Genomic DNA, 17,545 nt, shown 5'->3' with positions numbered 1-17,545 from the left:
CTCTGAGGGACCCTCTGTCCACTCACAACTTTTATTCAGAGAAGTCCTGAAAAGGTCTAAATCCCTGGTCCGCTTTCACATTTCCTCATACGTAGCTTAAAAAAATGTCTTTCCCTTAAAGTATATGTAAAATGTACATAAATGTACAAACATATATGCAGAAAGTATTGTATCAGTCACCATGTTTTTTTCCTGAGGCTTCAGCATTTCATCAAATGAAAATATTCCAGATCTTTCTACTATTTTCTGCTCCTCTCTCCAAAATCAGCCTGACATTTTAAGTGGACATGAGGGTTTATAGATAACTTATTACGGGACGTTGTTAATGTCCCTCAGAAGCTCATTTCATGGCCCACCAGGCATGTGAGGGATTAGGGTGAGTAAATGAGGCCGGTTTCTTGTGTCAGAGGTGATTTGGACTCCTTATCGGTGGCAGAGCTGCAGATCTACTGAGACTTAAGCTGACAGCCTTAATCGAATGGGAAAGCCAATAATGGTGACCACTGTAGTTAGCGTCTGAGGGTATTGTCTCTGTGTAAGGCAGATAATGAGTGACTGTATGCAGAGGCCGTCCTGGAAGTATCCCCCTCATCCTGTCTGTTATTGTCTGATTTGCATTGTGTGAGTCTGTCTCAATTTGCCTTGAATGGAATTGCAGAAAGCTAATTTGTTGTTTGTCTCTTAATTCTCTCTGTAAGCCCTCAAACATGCTCAGTCTCCTCTGTAAACACTGTAGAGGGGTTAAAAGTGCTTCATAACAGCATTAACATTACCAAACAAATGTTAAGTCTCCACAGTAGTCACTCTAAACAAATTAGATCTTTCCCAATAGTTAATTTGTGGAAGCAGGGGAGATCTGTCATTCAATCAGCTGAATTACTTTATAACATGAAGGGAGGTTGTTTTATTGCAAGTATTGACAACATCCTCTGTGCGTTGCATTGGTATTCATGGAAAATATGGTCCTTATTTCGAGAAATATATATTTTTTGTGACAGAAGTGTCAGCATACATCGTCTCATAATCAGGAATGTCTGAACACAGTTTTGTGCCTATCCAACCAGTATAAGTTGAGGGGATCACTAAAATCAGCATGCATTATCGTCTTGGGAACATGAAGGCCTGCACAGAAATTAAATTTCTGTGCAGGCAATCCATCCAATGGTTTTGGAAAAATGTCAGTCTGGACCTAAGTGGTGGCCTGACTGATCGACTGACATTTGGCATCCATAGAGCCACGCTGCTAGCTTGGCTATAGGTAACAAGTTCTGAAAGCTGACCTTGAATTTCTTTACTTAGTCTTCAATCAGGATTTTGCCAGTTCCAGTTATCCAGTTATGCCAGGCCAAGTTCTTTCACAGACATCAGCATTTAACATCGGATGAGTTTGGCTTTGAATGAACAAAGACGCTTTTGCAGAAAACGTATCTGTATTCCTCGAGGCAAGCTATCCAAAACATGTTGGTATTGGCACCAAAACATATTGCGTTGGCACAAGAATCGAACGATTCCCAGCCCTGCTGTGCAGACTAGCAAGATGGCAGCACTGAAATCAGTTTCTGGATCACTAAGGCAAGGAAATTAAAAGAAAGGAGAGCATTTGAACATCAGCATTAACCATATCATGGAGGATATCTCCAGCATGCTTTTGTTTAATCACAGTTAAACTGTTAAACTTTAATGGGGACATGATTATGATTGACTGATGGATAATAGTTAGTTTTGTTAGTTTTGTGAACAACTCTAATTCTAGTTAAATCGTGAATCTACCATTTGAAATGTCATTGTTTTTGTTGTTAAACTGGGAAAGTCTCTCTCCCAGCCCCCTTCTGTCGCTCATCCCTCCAACAGACCAGTCATTTGAGGTCTTGTTGTCCAGTCGCAGAGCTGATCCTGTCAACACATCCAAATATTCTGGAGCGGTGCAGGTTTTTTTTTTCTGAATTAATTAGCTCTGTATCATCCAGACACAGACTGCAGACAGCCACAAATGTATGCACAAACACACACCCACAGGCAGCAGTTTTGGTTGTCAGGGTCCATAGATCATGGGTCATGTGTACTTGTGCTTTAGTCCATGCAGCATAAAGTCACAACAGGAACAGATAAGACCGGTCCCAGGTTGGCTTTGGAAGCCAAATCCCCAGCAACCCCCCAGTGCTAATCGGATTAGCTGAAAAGTTAGCAGCGCGGCCCCAACGAGACACGACATTTTTTACACTGACTTCTGTGACATACTTTGCTCTCCAGCCTCCATAATCTGCTTCTTGTCTCAAAGCCGTCTCGCATCATCTTTGTTACAGTAAACAACTTCAGTACGTGATGAACTGTTTTTAACCTTTGGTTTAAGGGATGGAAACATATCTGTTGGCTGACTTGTGGGTGTGTATGTGTGTGTGTGTGTGTGTGGGGGATCTGGTCCACCCAGGTGGGGGAACAATGGCATGCCCGTTGTCTTAAAAGGAATGGTTGGCTGAACATAGGCGGAGGAGGGAGGGACGGAGAGAAAAAAAAAGAATGAGTTGTGAAAATGATTGGTGCTGAGGTGGGGGGAGGAGACAGGGTGGTGATGGGGGAGCAGCCGGCTGAATGGGGGCAGCAGGGTGGCAACTGGACTCTTAAAGCTCTCTTCATGCTTGGTCTGTTTCAACCAACGCTGAGGACACTGAAGTCTAGCCCTTGCTAATTGTTTTTCATTTATTTTTGTAAAACTATTGAATAGTCAACAACAAAAAACTGGGGTGTCCCTAGTGTGTTTTTACATTTTCTTGTATCTGGTTACACCAAATGTACAGTATTTCTCCAGAATACAGCTGCACAGTGCACCTAAAACTTGACCCACATTAATCAGTAAACACAATACAGTTGCAAAATAAATCTATGAACAGCTCTGCCTTAAGACAATGAAGTTTGTTTTACGGTTCTGTTTTCTGTAGTATTTTGTGGTGGAAAGTACATTTACTGAAAGTTCAAGTACTGTACTGCAAAGAGTGCTCCACCTGAAAATGAAAACTGAAAATGTGAAAATTTGTAAAAATCTAAATCGTTCCAGCACAACCGAGATAAAGTATCTTTTTATCCCACATACTATTCTTCCTTGTCAAAACCTGGCACCTACGTTACCCACAATGCAACTCTAACTGCCGACAGTTGGGTAAGAAATTTGTGAGTGTCATGCTTTTAGCAGCTAATGTAGCTAGCCTCAAGCAGAGATGCGCAGCGGGCTACAGAGGCCTGCTGAGATAACCTCACCTCCTTAAACTTCACACCTCCAAATTTTAGTTTATTTCCAAACTTGTAGTCTTTTCTAGACCAGTTCCCCTTTTGGTCCATGGCAACACAGAGTAAATCCACTTAACCTCACACTGTGACACCTGACAGTGTAAGAGGGAGGAGAGGGGAGGTATCCTTTACCATCTCGCATGACTACTCCAAATTAAACTGAGAAAATAGGTTTGTTGTGCCATCTTGTTCGTCTTTGTCACTGTTGTGACTGGGCCCCCTTCTGTGACAGCAGCCAAGTCCAAAATGGCTGAAAAAACACTTGGCTCTTTGAGTCAACAGCCCAGTGTCAAACTGGCCGGCCTTCTCATGCCTGCATTCCCCTCATGATGCCTAGGGAACTGGTTTTCTGGCCAAGATGTGGTTTTGTGGTTACAGTCAGCCAGGCAGAAGGGAAATGAAAATTATGCCATGTGGACAAGAAGCCTTTTCTTCTTTGTTCTGCTAACATGGCAGAGTGGCTCCAGGTTGGCCTGGGAAGACATTCGGTCATCTGCCAAACACAATGCAGTTTAGAATTACATTAGGCTTGAGGGTAAAAATTAGAATAAGAAAATAGACACGGTGAAATGTTGAGTTTAATACTGATTTATGGCTTAAATGGCCCATGAATAATATCGGACCATGGTACGGCACCTGCAGAAAGCATGACGTTGATTTATGTGCATGTCTGTGTGTTTTTCAGCGTGGGCCAAGGTGGAGCTGACTATGCATGAGGCTGTTGAGGTGTACTTGGGTGACTCGGCTCAGATCCCCTGCCAGTACAGCTTCACTGATGCCGACAACGAGCCCAGCTTTGTCATGATCCAGTGGTTTGTGGTGAGTACTGCTGGACCCATTGCAAAAACTGACGCTGCCTGTCTGTAACTATCCAACTGTACATGTAGGGAGTAGGGCTGCCCCCTTAAAGTACATCATTTGAATCATTGTCAGGGAGCATCTGACTTTTTATGCCCTGAACTAATGTCCACAGAAAAAAAAGAAACAATTGTGAAACTAGGTAATATAAGGATAAAATATGGTGTTGTTGCATCTGTTCATTTATTTTGCTCTGATGATATTCTTTAGTTCCTTCAAGAAGTTTTTAAAAACAAATTTGTATGGACCAATTAATCGTAGGTCATATTGACGGAGTGAAGAGGGCAACAGACTGTCTGCAAAACAAATGGCTGAACAGCTGCCTCTGATTCATCATATTCCTTTTTAGATTCTCTTCAATACAAAACCAATATCTGTGTAGTGACAACAACCACCATAATATTATGTGAATAATGTATTTTTTTAGAGTAGGGGTTGAATGATGTGCTTTGGGCAATAAGATGACGCTGAAATCCATGTTTTTGCAGTTGATATTAGAAAACTACAATTATTAGTTTAATTTATATTATTATTATCATCATTATGAATATATCATTATTAATGTTGTTGTTGTTAATATTATTCTTATTGGTGTGGTTTATACAGTCTCTTACAGTTACAACCAAAATACATGAAATACTGAGAAACAAGACACTGTCTAATAACAGTAATTTCAGATGTTGGAGCGAATAAAAACTATATTCACTGCAGAGGAGGCTGGTCCATAGAGGCAGAGGAGGTTGATCCTCCTCTACTTTTGAAAGGCAAAAGGGAGATCAAAATATTAAAAGAGGAATTTGTTGGAATAAACCATTACTAAATCTCACTATCACTTATAAAATGTTTTTTTGTCTCTTCTTTGGAAAAAAAAATCCATTGTTGAAATTCTGATTAAAACGCTTTTCAACAGTGACACCTGCAGGGCAGGCAGGAGAGTGGTGGTGTGGGGCAGAGGAGGACGGGCTCCTGTTGGCCTCCCTTAGGGCTGGACCTCATATCAATTTTAATGTATTACATTTTTTGAATTCATGCTAATCCGTGGTGTAGTTGTCATTGATGACAACACAACTACACCATTGCTCTGTCAGATTCAGATCAGCAGGTGACAGTGATTAATTGATGAATGCTAGATTGATGAATACCTTCTGGACACATGTTTTAACCATCATACCTGTAAGCAAAACTGCCCAATATCAACCAAATACATAAGTTTTCCACCTATTTAACCCAAAACTACTGTGTCCTCCCGCAGAGAGCTGCAGGTAACAGCGCACGGATGCGGATCTTCTACGGCGACGGCAGTCAGCAGATGGTGGACAACAACACCGACTACAGCGGTCGCATCGAGGTGACTTCAGACCAGCAGGGAACTCGACTCACCATCCAGGATGTCCAGCTCTACGACGAGAGGGAGTTCTTCTGCCAGGTTAACGGGCTGGCTGCCGGGAACGCCGAGGGCAAGACCCACCTTAGAGTGTTTGGTAAGATAGGCCCACGACACGCTTTGTCAGACAAAACATTGTTTAAATGAAGATAGAAAGTCATAAGAGTGTTTCATGATGTATTTATTTATAAATAACTGAAATGCATATTTTCCTGATTCAGCTCCTCCAGAGGCTCCAGTGATTGAGGGTGTCCCTACTGGAATATCCATAACCAAGAGGGTCCATCTAAGGTGGGTCCCTTTTTAATTGTAGACACTGAGATCAACCAAAAAACATAATAATAATGTATACAGTATACTTCAAGATAATAAATATTCGTCAATGTGATTCTCCATCCAGGTTGCATCATGTGAGGCTCGCAACGGCTTCCCTAAACCCAACATCACATGGTACAGGAACAGCATGCCACTGGTGTCTACACCAGGACGTAAGTACAAACAGTAGCATAAATGTATATGTATGCATGCATTTTAATTTAACGTCAGTCCATTCCAAGTCACAGTAAATTAAGAATAAGTGCCTGAACACAAACTCTGCACTTGTAATGTATAAGAATTGCTTTAATCTCAATTGTTACATATCTACGTTGTCTTTTCCAGATGTGAACATGTTGATCCTGGTAACCCAGCAGTCCAGCAACTTCGTCACTGTCCAGAACACACTGGAGTACAAGGTGGTTAAGGAGGACAAGGATGCCCATTTCTCCTGTGAGGTCAGCTTCTTTGTCCCCGGAGCCATCAGGACAGTAGAGTCCAACAACATCAACATCACTGTTCACTGTGAGTTAACGCATGAGCCTTTTTATACATATGTTTTTTTAATTGCTTTTTAAATATTTTTTTCTGCCTTTATGCTCTCTTTTGTTCGGCCTGCATCAACGTCTGTTTGTTCTTTTCTGGGACCATATCATAGATATAATTTCTATGTTTTTGGGTGAATTATTCCTTTAACGTTTAAGAGGCATTACTTTTTCCAGTTTTGTTAATACTGCAATTCTGCAAATTTGCTCAAACTGGGGGCAATCTTTTTTATTGTTATAAAGAAAAGTTGGCACTGCCAGGTTCATGTCCATGTCTACAGTATTAGATTATATGTGACTCTGAACTTCAGAAGGTCAATGCCTAATCTTAACCAATTGTCTCTGCTTCAACCAGCTACGCAGGGCGGGTCTTGCCAAGAAAGGCAGTGGGATTCATAATTACAAGATTTTTACCATCTGTCTTAATATAATAATGCTGAAATACCCCTTTAAATCTTGTTATTGTCAGTAATACATTTTAACAGTCTCATTATTTGTCTGTTGGTCCGTTGTTTGAAACAGTTTATTAGTGATACTGTGGCAGGCTAAGCCAAACAGTCTGCGCTGTCATTATGGAAATGACCCTGTAGAGTGACTACACCAACCCGCTGAATAACCCTGCCTAATTTGATTGTGTGTATGTGTGTCCAGACCCCACCACCATGGTGGAGCTGTGGAAGGAGTCGCCCCAGGGCTTGGTCAAAGAGGGGGATAGTGTGGAGCTGCGTTGCCAGGGTGATGGCAACCCCCCGCCGTCCTTCATTTTCAACAGAGAACAAGTAAGAATAGGAGGCATTTTCTCACCCTTAAAGTCCCCAAGAGAGAATGGGTGACACGCAGGAGACATGTAGGGAATGTTTTTGATATGCAGAGCTCACAGGGCCCCCATGTAGACATGAGTGTGCAAGGTCTGTGGAGGCTCTGTCAGCTCTGACCCTGCAGATCCAGGCCGGGGTCTGAGACCGGAGGCCACACTGACAGGGCTCATGAGTAGGACTCATTCCCATGTCAGACACTCAGCCATTGTATGTGTGCACAACACAAAAACTCAGCTGACTGCCTTTTTTAACATTTCCTAACTAGGCAGTCATGGGCATTTGGTTTGCGGTTGTTGTGACCATGACTTAAGAGGTAAAAGATATGTATTTTAATACTTTTGGCCATCATCGTATGTCCCAATATTAACTAATTTACTGCTGAGATCTGAAGCAATTGACATAAAAATCAAAGAAGAAATTTTAGAGTTATTACTCGTATTACTTACTTGTATTTGTCCATAAGATCTCTGAAAGCTGTTTTGTGTTTCAGCAGAGACCAAATATACTGACCATAGTTGTGCATGCTCACAGTTTTGCAATGCAATGAACGATATAAAATACATTTTTGTTTTCTTTCATTTTTACTTTCAAGTAAGTGGGTTTGGATATTACGGTTAAACATGATTTGTTTAAATTCTGCTCGTATCTCCCCACTTGTGTTTCTCGACCTAATGGACTCCATTGTAAACTGTGGCTGCCTTTTGTAGCTGATTTCCTAAGATCTCAGGAGGGGAAGCGCTAAGTAAAAATGTTACAATGATTGCTAGAACTACGAAAATAAGATTATATAAATATTCTTTCAACCTCTTACAATAAACTATCAGATGTCGTCAGCTCTTTATTAAAAAAGTTCAAAGTGATGTATCCATGTATGTTTTGGAAAACTGTCATTTTAAACTGGCAACTTAAGCAGGATTTTGAGCTTGTGTTTGATCTCCCACTAAGAGGACTCGGCACCAGTTGGCAGGTCTGATTAGTCACCTGTTTCCCACCCACAAACTCTCTTTTCGCCAAATAAAATCTCAGTCATCTTTTCAATTTAATGCTAAAGTCGGCAACTGTCCCCCATAGCAATAAACTGTGACAAATCCGGTGCTAATTTCCATTTCTATTGAAAATACAGTATTTCTTCACCCACATCTGTTGCAAGAAAAACAACGAACATGCCTTAGTTTCTGTCATGACTTTCACATCATCCCATGGATTTTGATAATAAATGAGAATATTTGTTGCAGGAGCTGGATGTGAACTTGGAGAGCACCCACGATGATGTGTTGACTCTGTCACCTGTGTCACGGAAAGACAGTGGCATCTACCAGTGTCGTCCTGTGGACAGCGACGACTACAGCGACGTCAAAGGAGAAATGCAGCTCACCGTTCACTGTGAGGAACCATCACACATACACACAAGAAAACATAATCAAAACAAACGATTCCTTTCAGTGAACTCATCCCTCTGTGTTCGTTGTGTTCAGATTTGGACCCAGCTGTGGTTGTACCTAAAGACTCAGAGTTCATGTTCAAAGGCGAAGATCTGACTGCAACCTGCAACGCTCTGTCTTCCCTTAAAACAGTCACTGTCTGGTATAAGGTACGTACATAATAGATGTTAGTACAGATTTGTCTGGATCAGATTTAAAATATTGCAGGCATTAAGAAAAGAAAATGTGTAGACTAGCTGAAAGCTTGTGAATTGTTGCATTATTTATCATATAACCAGTACAGTATATAATCACTACTATGACTTGGCAAATAATTGGTCTGTTTTCAATGAAGGACATGGAACAAAACACGACACATCTGTAGTAAAACCGTTATATTAATATGATACGGTTAACAATGCCAACACACCGACCTGTAAAAGAGTATTCAAGTTAAAGTATGAGGAGGGTAACCCTAGAACAGCAGCAGCAGCATCAGCTGCAGAGCTTTTAAACTTTATATGGCACACTTATGTGAGGCTCTTCTTTGAGCTAAAGGCTTAGCATTTGCTAATTAGCATTAAACACAAAGTACAGCTGAGGCTGATGGGAATACCATAAGCTTTCTTTGGATTTAAACCGAAGTATTGGACTGAGTAACATTTTGACCGTATAAAAAAAATCACCTAATAACAATTCAGCCTCTGGGGAACAAAAATGTCTTTTGGAAAATTGAATCGAAATCCATCAAATAGTTGCAGAGATATAGTCTGAACCAAAGTGGAACCCTGGCTGACATTGCAATTTTGGAGCCACACCACTGACTGATACACTGACTGTTATCAATATCCAACATCACCTGTCTACATTCACTGACTGTAAGTGTTTGTGTTTGAGTAGGATGGGAAGCAGGTGGGTGTGGGGAACACATTGCACCTGAAGGACGCCACCTATGAAACATCAGGAGAGTACATCTGTGAGGTGACCGTTCCCTCCCTGCCCGCCCTGCACACCAGCGGCTCCGTCCACATCATCGTACAAGGTCAGTCATCCCAAACACCACTTCACCAACATGTCTTTGCTTGTGATGCCAAAGGAAAGCTTCAAAGTAAGACTTGAGTCTTCTGCATTAAACACAAGACGATATTTCTGTCATTGGGTAAACTTCTATCTATCTTTAGTTGAAACAACAATTGCACAGTCACAGTTTCACATGCAATATGCCAATGTAAGCACACAATAGTCTCTGTATATAGATTTTTACTCCGTATTTCTGGAGTTAGTTATTGCTGTATTTCGGATATGTGGCAATGTTTGTGTTTGCAGTTACTCTTATTCTGCCGTGAGCTCCGATTTGAAACACGTTCCTCTGTTACTTAAAGGGTCAGTCAGGTCAAGTTTGGCTTTGTTTCGATCATTGAAATAAGGAATTGCATCAGAATTATGAGCGTTTTATAAAATCCAAAACTGTACCAGAGAAGAGGAGGATTGTTTCCCTCAAAAGCCACTGGAGGGATTTTAATATGAAGCATCTGTGCAGGAAGTGTCAAGTTCAATTTGACAGTTGCTTAACATAGAACGAAAAGTGACTGGTATGAATGAGTGAATAAAAAAAAGAGTACTTCTGCCAAAAACAGCAGCAGCAGCAAAGTTCTGAAAATGACTCTGATATTTTACTGTACTGATAGATTAGTGCTGTGGAAATGTGCTTTATCCTGAATAAACAAAACAACAGGTAAACATGGAGTAAATGTTGAAATTGTATGAAGAGCGAGCAAAACAGGCTTTAAACTAAGTACGATGGACTTTACTTATGAAAACATGTGTGTTCGTGTGTGTGTGTGTGTGTGTGTGTGTTTGTAGGTGGTCCCCAGTTGGTGGGAGCGGAGCAGGAGGTGCAGCTGGAGGAGGCAACCGGCAGGATGGTGAACCTGAGCTGTGAGGCTCGGGGACATCCGCTGCCCAGCATCTCCTGGAACATCATCGGCAGCCAGGTATCCAGTCTGACTTGAAGCACTAATTTAAATTCACAATGGGTGGTTATTGGGTGCAGTTCATCATGCGGTGTTTGTGTACAGCAGATATTTTGGTTGATTATAGTTATCATAGTTTATTTCCGTTTTTTCTGCTGTATTTGTGTGCGTGAACAGTGGTACAATAGTCTGTACAAAATTAACTGCTTTCTAGTGATTATCACTCAAGGGTTATAAATTTGTATCAGCGTGTGTCAAATTTTGTGGCAGCTCTATACTTAGATTCACAAAACAATAAGTAAGACTTAACACTGAGTTTTTGCTAAACCTGACTCCTAAGTGATATTATTACAAATAATAATATAATCATAATTTATATATAACTTATAAAGCACCTATAAAAATGTTACAAAAGGCTCTACAATAAAAACAAATGATAAAAATAGATAAAATCCAAACAAAATAGATAAAATAGGGTACAATAATAAATAAATAATCAAACGTGTATGAACTTTGAAACACATGATGCGTCTAGAAAGTGGAACTTCATCCAGGAAACATGCTTAGAACGGTTAAAAAGTAAAAAAAGACTGACAATATATTTTTTTATTCAGCACAATGAAAAAAAAAGACAGGAAATTAATTCATAAAGATGACCAAAAGTTATACAGTTAAAAACCACTAGAGAAACAGGATTATAAAAAAAAAAAGGAAAAGAGATTGACGACAGAGTTGGTAGGAGACATTATGAAAGCAGGGTTTTGCAGGTTGACAAATGAGGCGCCACCAAAGTAATGGCTGCTTGTTTACTTACACCTACCACATCTGAGCTTATAGTCTTTATAGTTTTTGCTCGTTATGAGGACCAGCAGTATTTTGGGATTGTGCTTCATTTTGCAAATAGTTTATTTTCACTGATGTAGAGTGTGTTTGTTTTTGTGTGTGTCTCCACAGAACTGGAACGAGGTGGTGAGCAAAACAAACGAGCACATGACTCACAGCGTGGTGTCAGTCAAAGTCACCTCGGACATCAGCGCTTTGTGCAACGCTTCCAATGACATGGGGACCGAAGTCAAGGCTTTCAGCATCAAAGCCAGTAAGACTCTCTCTCTCTCTCTCTCTCTCTCTCTCTCTCTCTCTCTCTCTCTCTCTCTCTCTCTCTCTCTCTCTCTCTCTCTCTCTCTCTCTCTCTCTCTCTCTCTCTCTCTCTCTCTCTCTCTCTCTCTCTCTCAATCCAACATCTGTATGAGTGCAGATGCTTTACGAGGTGGAGGGGGAACCACATTCAGGCTTTGTAACAGTCACAAACCATTCTTTTTTTGTATGTTTTCGTTGTATCAGCGATTATAATGACCTTAACTCCACCCCTCAAACATCAATCCAAGCCTTTACAACCCTTCTGCATATAGCATTCAAAAAAATAATTTCACCATAACTTTCCCCCCTTGTGATGTGAGACAAAACATGAAAAGGCAGTGTAATCTGTGGGGGGAAAAAAGGAATTAAATCAGTCGCAACGTAAAGCATTGTCATTCTTATCTTGTACTCTGTCAGACTTTATAAAACAGGCAGCAGAAAGGTGCGTCTTTTGTGTCCATTATGGCCATTAATTAAGGCTTCAGCTGCAAAATCAATCAGTGATGCAGCCTGTAAGAGAACAGATAATCACTTTTCAGTCGCTCCCTCCCGTCCACCTAGTGATGGATCTGTCATATCTACATAGAGCCTTAAGATGCATTTACATAATGGAAACCTTCTGTACGTCTAAATGACAGAAAGCCATTTCTTCAATGCAGTGGTTCACAACCTTTTGGGCTTGTATGGGATTGTTTGTAATAACTGAAGCTGCTGCGATTAAATGAAATATGAAAAGTGTGTGTATATTCGTGGTCCCACTCTAAGTGTTGTTCTACTTGTTCACAGTTCCCAGATTCACCTCAGCTGCTCCCTTCTCTCCTGGTAAGATCGTTGCTCCGCCGTCTCTTCTTGTTTCGCTTTTGCTCCGCTTCTTCTTTAGACTTAAGTTCTGTCCGTGACAATGAATGGGTTGGAGGACTCTTTGCATTATTTATGATTTTCATACAGGGACTCTATACCAGGACTGTCTAGTTTGCTGGCAGATCTTTGGGATCGCCTGTGGGCATATTAAATATTCTGTTTGATACATAGAGAAAAATCATAACGCCAGCAAATTCAAGCACGCCAACCCTCCTAATGATATTTGAACCAAACGCTCGGCGGTGGCAAAAAACATTATTTGTATTTCCCAGAATTTGTAAACAAACATAAATAAGTTAAGTGTCTCACTTTAACTAGCTTTTTCCAGACGGTCTTGTGTTTTATAGTTGGGTTTTTTTTAAATACCAGGTGAAATTGCAGTGAAGTATGTAGAGTGGCGGAGCATTTTTCTGACTTTATATGAGCAGTCGCTTCATGCCATTAAAACCTTCACTTGCCTGTGGGGAATACAATGGGCAAATAAAGAACATTTCAGAGAGCCACCTCCCTCTCCCTCAACCATTAGAAACAACAGTGTCTATATATATATTAGTAGATTAGAGTGGAGTGCTGTGTTGCTCCAAGGATATAAATATTTGGTCTCTCGCTCCTCTAATTGTTTAATAGGGGTCGTATTCTTGCACAGTCCCTGGATATGGAAGCTTTCTAAACACCAACTAAACAATGACTGGAATATCTAATTTAAGAATGAATTGCATCACTGTTTTATGACACTGAGAACTATAAAAAGAATGACGCCATGTTACTCAGTTTTTGTGGATTTATCATATTCAAAAGGCTGATATGGATAATACAATACATCAAAATAATATAAAATTCAGAAAATAGGCTTGAAGCTGAAAATGCTACTGTTAGGTCTGAGATAACAATACTGGAATTAAAGTAACTTGTTTGATTTTTATTGTGGCAATAATAGTACACTGATTGCTTAACTGTTGACAAAATAATGTGTAATTAAATACACCACTGCATAGATATGACTGTGAAAAAAGAGGAAAAAAACTAATCAACTTTTCATTCTGGATGGATTAAGTATTTTAAATAAAGTTGGTTGTTAAAGAATGGGTCACAGATGTTGCGCAAAATAAATTAAATTTTTCTCCAGTCCTGCCACTTTAATTACACAGAAATATGATAAAAAGTAATTTCACGCACAGCTAATTATTTCTGTTGAGGAAACGGACTTTGTTAAAAAAGTAACATGAGAAACACAATTTGTCGGTATAGAACAGATGTTTAATTATTCTCATTTTTAAAAGGTACTCCAGTCGTTTAGCCCTGCTCTTCCATAAAGTCGAGGGGCTCGCAAGAGTCAGATTAAAAAAAAAAACAGAGGCTGAAACATTCTGACTTTAAGTCTCTAGTATGCTCCAAAAACACCGGATCATACACTCTCCATAATGCAACCTACAGCATCTTTTTGTCAGCCTTCCTCTGCCAGTTTGAAACATCATTTGTCTTTCCATCTTCACATCCCCTGTTTGTAACCCCGCTGCTGAAGCAGCAGATACATAGTATTGCTTTGCTAGACGGACAGACACTAACATCTGAGTGTCTCTCTGTCTCTCTGTCTGTCTGTCTGTCTGTGTGTGTTTGTGTAGCCGAGGGCAATGGGGTGATCATCGTGGTGATCATACTGTGTCTGCTGCTGCTCGCCATCCTCGGCAGCGTTCTCTACTTTCTGCATAAGAAGGGGAAGATCCCCTGTGGACGCTCGGGGAAACAGGAGATGTGAGTACCGTCGCTTCTAAATCTGATGATGATGTCTACAAGTCTTATCTGTGTACAAAGCCTCATAAATCTTCTTCTTCTGTGACATAGAGCTCCATTGTTGTCCAGAAACTATTAAAAACACATCAATTACCCTGTTCCTTCATTACCATGAACACACACGCTGTTTATTTTTACTCAATCAACACACACCGTCTTGCTGCTAAACATACCCACTTGAACACCAAATGTGTATTAATCCACAGCTGGAAATAGTCCCAAGCACTCGATTCAACCCGGCGTAATGTTGCGGAGTAAAGTACCCAGGTGATTTAGGAAGTTACTGAGCTTTTTCAGAACTTATAAGTTTATATTTGTGACCTGTTTTTAAAGGTTTTAGTCGCAAAAACAGGTCAGGGAAGTTTGGTTTATCCATCTTACATGCAACCAAAACCTTAAAAAAAATCTTAAACCTGGGTATAGTAACAATGTTAACCAATATCAAATGTAATCTTATGTTAAGAAGAGTTTGTAATGATACCCAGTCCCTCTGCAGTTACCTGTGTTTTTGTCAAATCCCACATGAGTCAACCCTTCCTCTCTGTCAGCAGCACCAAAGAGAAGACCACCAAAGATGACATCGTCGTGGAGATGAAGACCGACACGAAGAATGAGGAAGCTGTCCTCCTAAAGGCTGTCAACGGAGACAAAAAGGGCCCTAATGACCAGGTAACTATTGTGTGTGGATGAATGTGATGACTCAAAGCCTAAAGTTTTGTTCTGCTAAAGTTTATTAGTTGTGGAGCTAAAATGTAAAAGCTGTCCTGAGGGGAGGCGGTACAGAAAAGCTTCATCACGGATGCGAGTCAGGAAATACAGAGTTGGACATCCTGTTCCTCAGTGACTTCACAGAAGCTGTTTTTATATTTGGATATGTGCGGTGCATGTGAGGTAATAGCACTGGCTTTTGCGTCAATTATTTAATGGATATAAATGAACCAGCACCAGCTGCTAGCATGCATAAAAACAAATTCTGATGATATTGAGGATGTCTGGATGTGATACGGACACTAGTGATTGTGACTTTAAGGGATTCTACCATGTGTTTCAGTCTTATCTCCAGTGTTTTAATGCAGTTTGATGAAATGTCTGTTATTAGTAGCTAGTTAGCAGCTTTAAAAGGTTAATGTTAATGTTTTAAATCACCTTACGCAGAAGCATAAGAGCAGCCATTGTTTGGTTGTTGTGCATCATAACAATAAATGTTGTGTTGCTTCTATAAAAACAAGAACACAAGTTGATTTTATCTTTAAAAAATGTCTGATTGCATAATGTGTTGTAACATCTGGAAAGCGTTACCCACACCTCCATGACTTGTTGAATAGATTACTGTAAATCTTTGCTTTCTGGCATCTGGCAAAAAAGTCCCTCTATGCCTCCAAAACTCTGCTGCTAGGATTTTGACTCTTGCTAGGAAACACAACCACATTTTACCAATCCTGGCTACTTTAAACAGACTACATGTTGCTGTTAGAATTTATTTTAAGATATATTATTGATTGCTTACAAAGCCCTGAGAGGCCTCTTATTGTCCCTTCTTGCTTCCTGAGATGTGTTCCAGATGCGTCGTTCCTTGTTTCACGATCTAGATTCGAGGTCTACAGAGCTGATTGAGCTTTTGCATTCAGGGCTCCTACACTTTGGAATGATCTGCCCAGCTCGACTTTTATATCACTTTAAAAAAACATATTTTTAGAAATACCTTGTCTGTGATTTTATTTGTGTAGTTATTTTTTCTCTCTGTGTTTTTATGTGTCAAAGTTTTGGATGGTAGTTAATTTCATTCTCTTTGTGTTTCAGTTGGTTCCGTTTTTAAGCACTTTATATCTGTGTTCTGAAAGATACTATGTAAATACAGTTTATAATTAGTAGTAATATATAAAACACACAAGTTTTTTTTACAAATAATTGTAATTCTTTTTGGAGGAGGTATAGTGGCATCTTTTTCATTGCACCACTGGGTGGCACCGAAATGGAAATATGTCAGTTGCTCCCCGGGCGCTTCTTAGCAGCCCACTGCTCCTCCGGGATGGGTTAAATGCAGAGAATTGTAATTTCCCCATTGTGGGACTAATAAAGGCTTAATTATTATTATTATTATGTCAAATTGTACACAGTTCTTTAAATGAAAAGTTTTTACATTTAAGTAAATACATTCATTCGTTTTCTTGCGGAGAGTTAGATGAGGAGATCGACACTTCTCATGTCTGTTTGCTAAATATGAAGCTATAGCCAGCTAACATAGCTTATCACAAAGACTAGAAACCGCTAGCCAGGCTCTGTCAAAATAAAACAAAATACACCTTCCAGCAGCTCGACAGATAAAACGTGTTACATGACATAACACAAGTATTATGCTCCCTGTTAATATACAGGAATGTCCCTTTAATTGCAGATCACAGCTCATTTGTCATGACTAGTATGTGTGTGTAACACTGATGTCCTCCTCTGTCCCTCCAGTAGAGTCCCTGATGGTTCAGCAGTGATGTTGTGCTGCAGGAGGAGGCAGCACACATGACGCCAGCAGTGAGTGTGTGTGTGACGCTCCCACTGACCTGAGACCTGCAGGGTAACACCACCTCACAGTCCGGACATTCCCCCCCAATCATGCTTTTTGTTCTCAGCAGTATTCAGTAGATTTACACACAGACAAACACACACACACAACTACATACACACAAACACACAAACACAACCACATACACACACAAAGGTATGTATGTACAGATGTGTATTTTCTTTTGTAAGAATGTTTGCTGACATTCATTTGTTTTGTACCATTTCCTCAAACTGTGTTCAGCTCTTGGCTGTTGTTCAGCGAGTGCGTACGATGATGGTCTCATGGGCATCATCACCTTTTTTTTTATTTTTATGAAAGTGTATATATTATATATATTTTGTTATTTAAGATATTTTGGCACTCAGATTTTCATTTCATGGTAGCGTCTGGGTCATGTGCATGTTGATCCGTGTTCATGGAGTTCAGGTGAGTTTTTAGGACGGGACGTGATGTCAGAGACCAAACGCCAGCAGAGAAGGTTCGCCAGTGTGTTTGCTTCACTTTGATTTTTAAATTGGCACCAATATTTCGAGAAATAAATGTTGAAATTTACCAAAACATGACCAATACTGAGTTGTTTCCCCCAGGGTTGCTTGAAAC

At 40.2% G+C, this 17,545-nt stretch overlaps 1 protein-coding gene across 1 annotated transcript in view; it reads left to right on the top strand.

Annotated features, from left to right (window-relative positions):
- Positions 1-15,995, top strand: part of LOC129113865 (cell surface glycoprotein MUC18-like) — a 41,413-nt gene extending 25,418 nt beyond the window's left edge. The window contains 16 exon segments of the mRNA XM_054626348.1: positions 3,968-4,101; positions 5,393-5,621; positions 5,746-5,796; positions 5,799-5,815; positions 5,925-6,012; positions 6,185-6,364; positions 7,036-7,163; positions 8,438-8,585; positions 8,678-8,793; positions 9,524-9,665; positions 10,487-10,617; positions 11,551-11,692; positions 12,520-12,555; positions 14,217-14,346; positions 14,937-15,054; positions 15,975-15,995. Coding sequence (XP_054482323.1) covers positions 3,968-4,101; positions 5,393-5,621; positions 5,746-5,796; positions 5,799-5,815; positions 5,925-6,012; positions 6,185-6,364; positions 7,036-7,163; positions 8,438-8,585; positions 8,678-8,793; positions 9,524-9,665; positions 10,487-10,617; positions 11,551-11,692; positions 12,520-12,555; positions 14,217-14,346; positions 14,937-15,054; positions 15,975-15,995 — 1,811 coding nt within the window.
- Positions 15,996-17,545: the final 1,550 nt, after the last annotated feature.

This window comes from Anoplopoma fimbria, chromosome 24, assembly GCF_027596085.1.
Source record: "Anoplopoma fimbria isolate UVic2021 breed Golden Eagle Sablefish chromosome 24, Afim_UVic_2022, whole genome shotgun sequence".
Classification (NCBI taxonomy): Eukaryota; Metazoa; Chordata; class Actinopteri; order Perciformes; family Anoplopomatidae; genus Anoplopoma; species Anoplopoma fimbria.
This window is presented reverse-complemented; position numbering and strand designations above follow the sequence as displayed.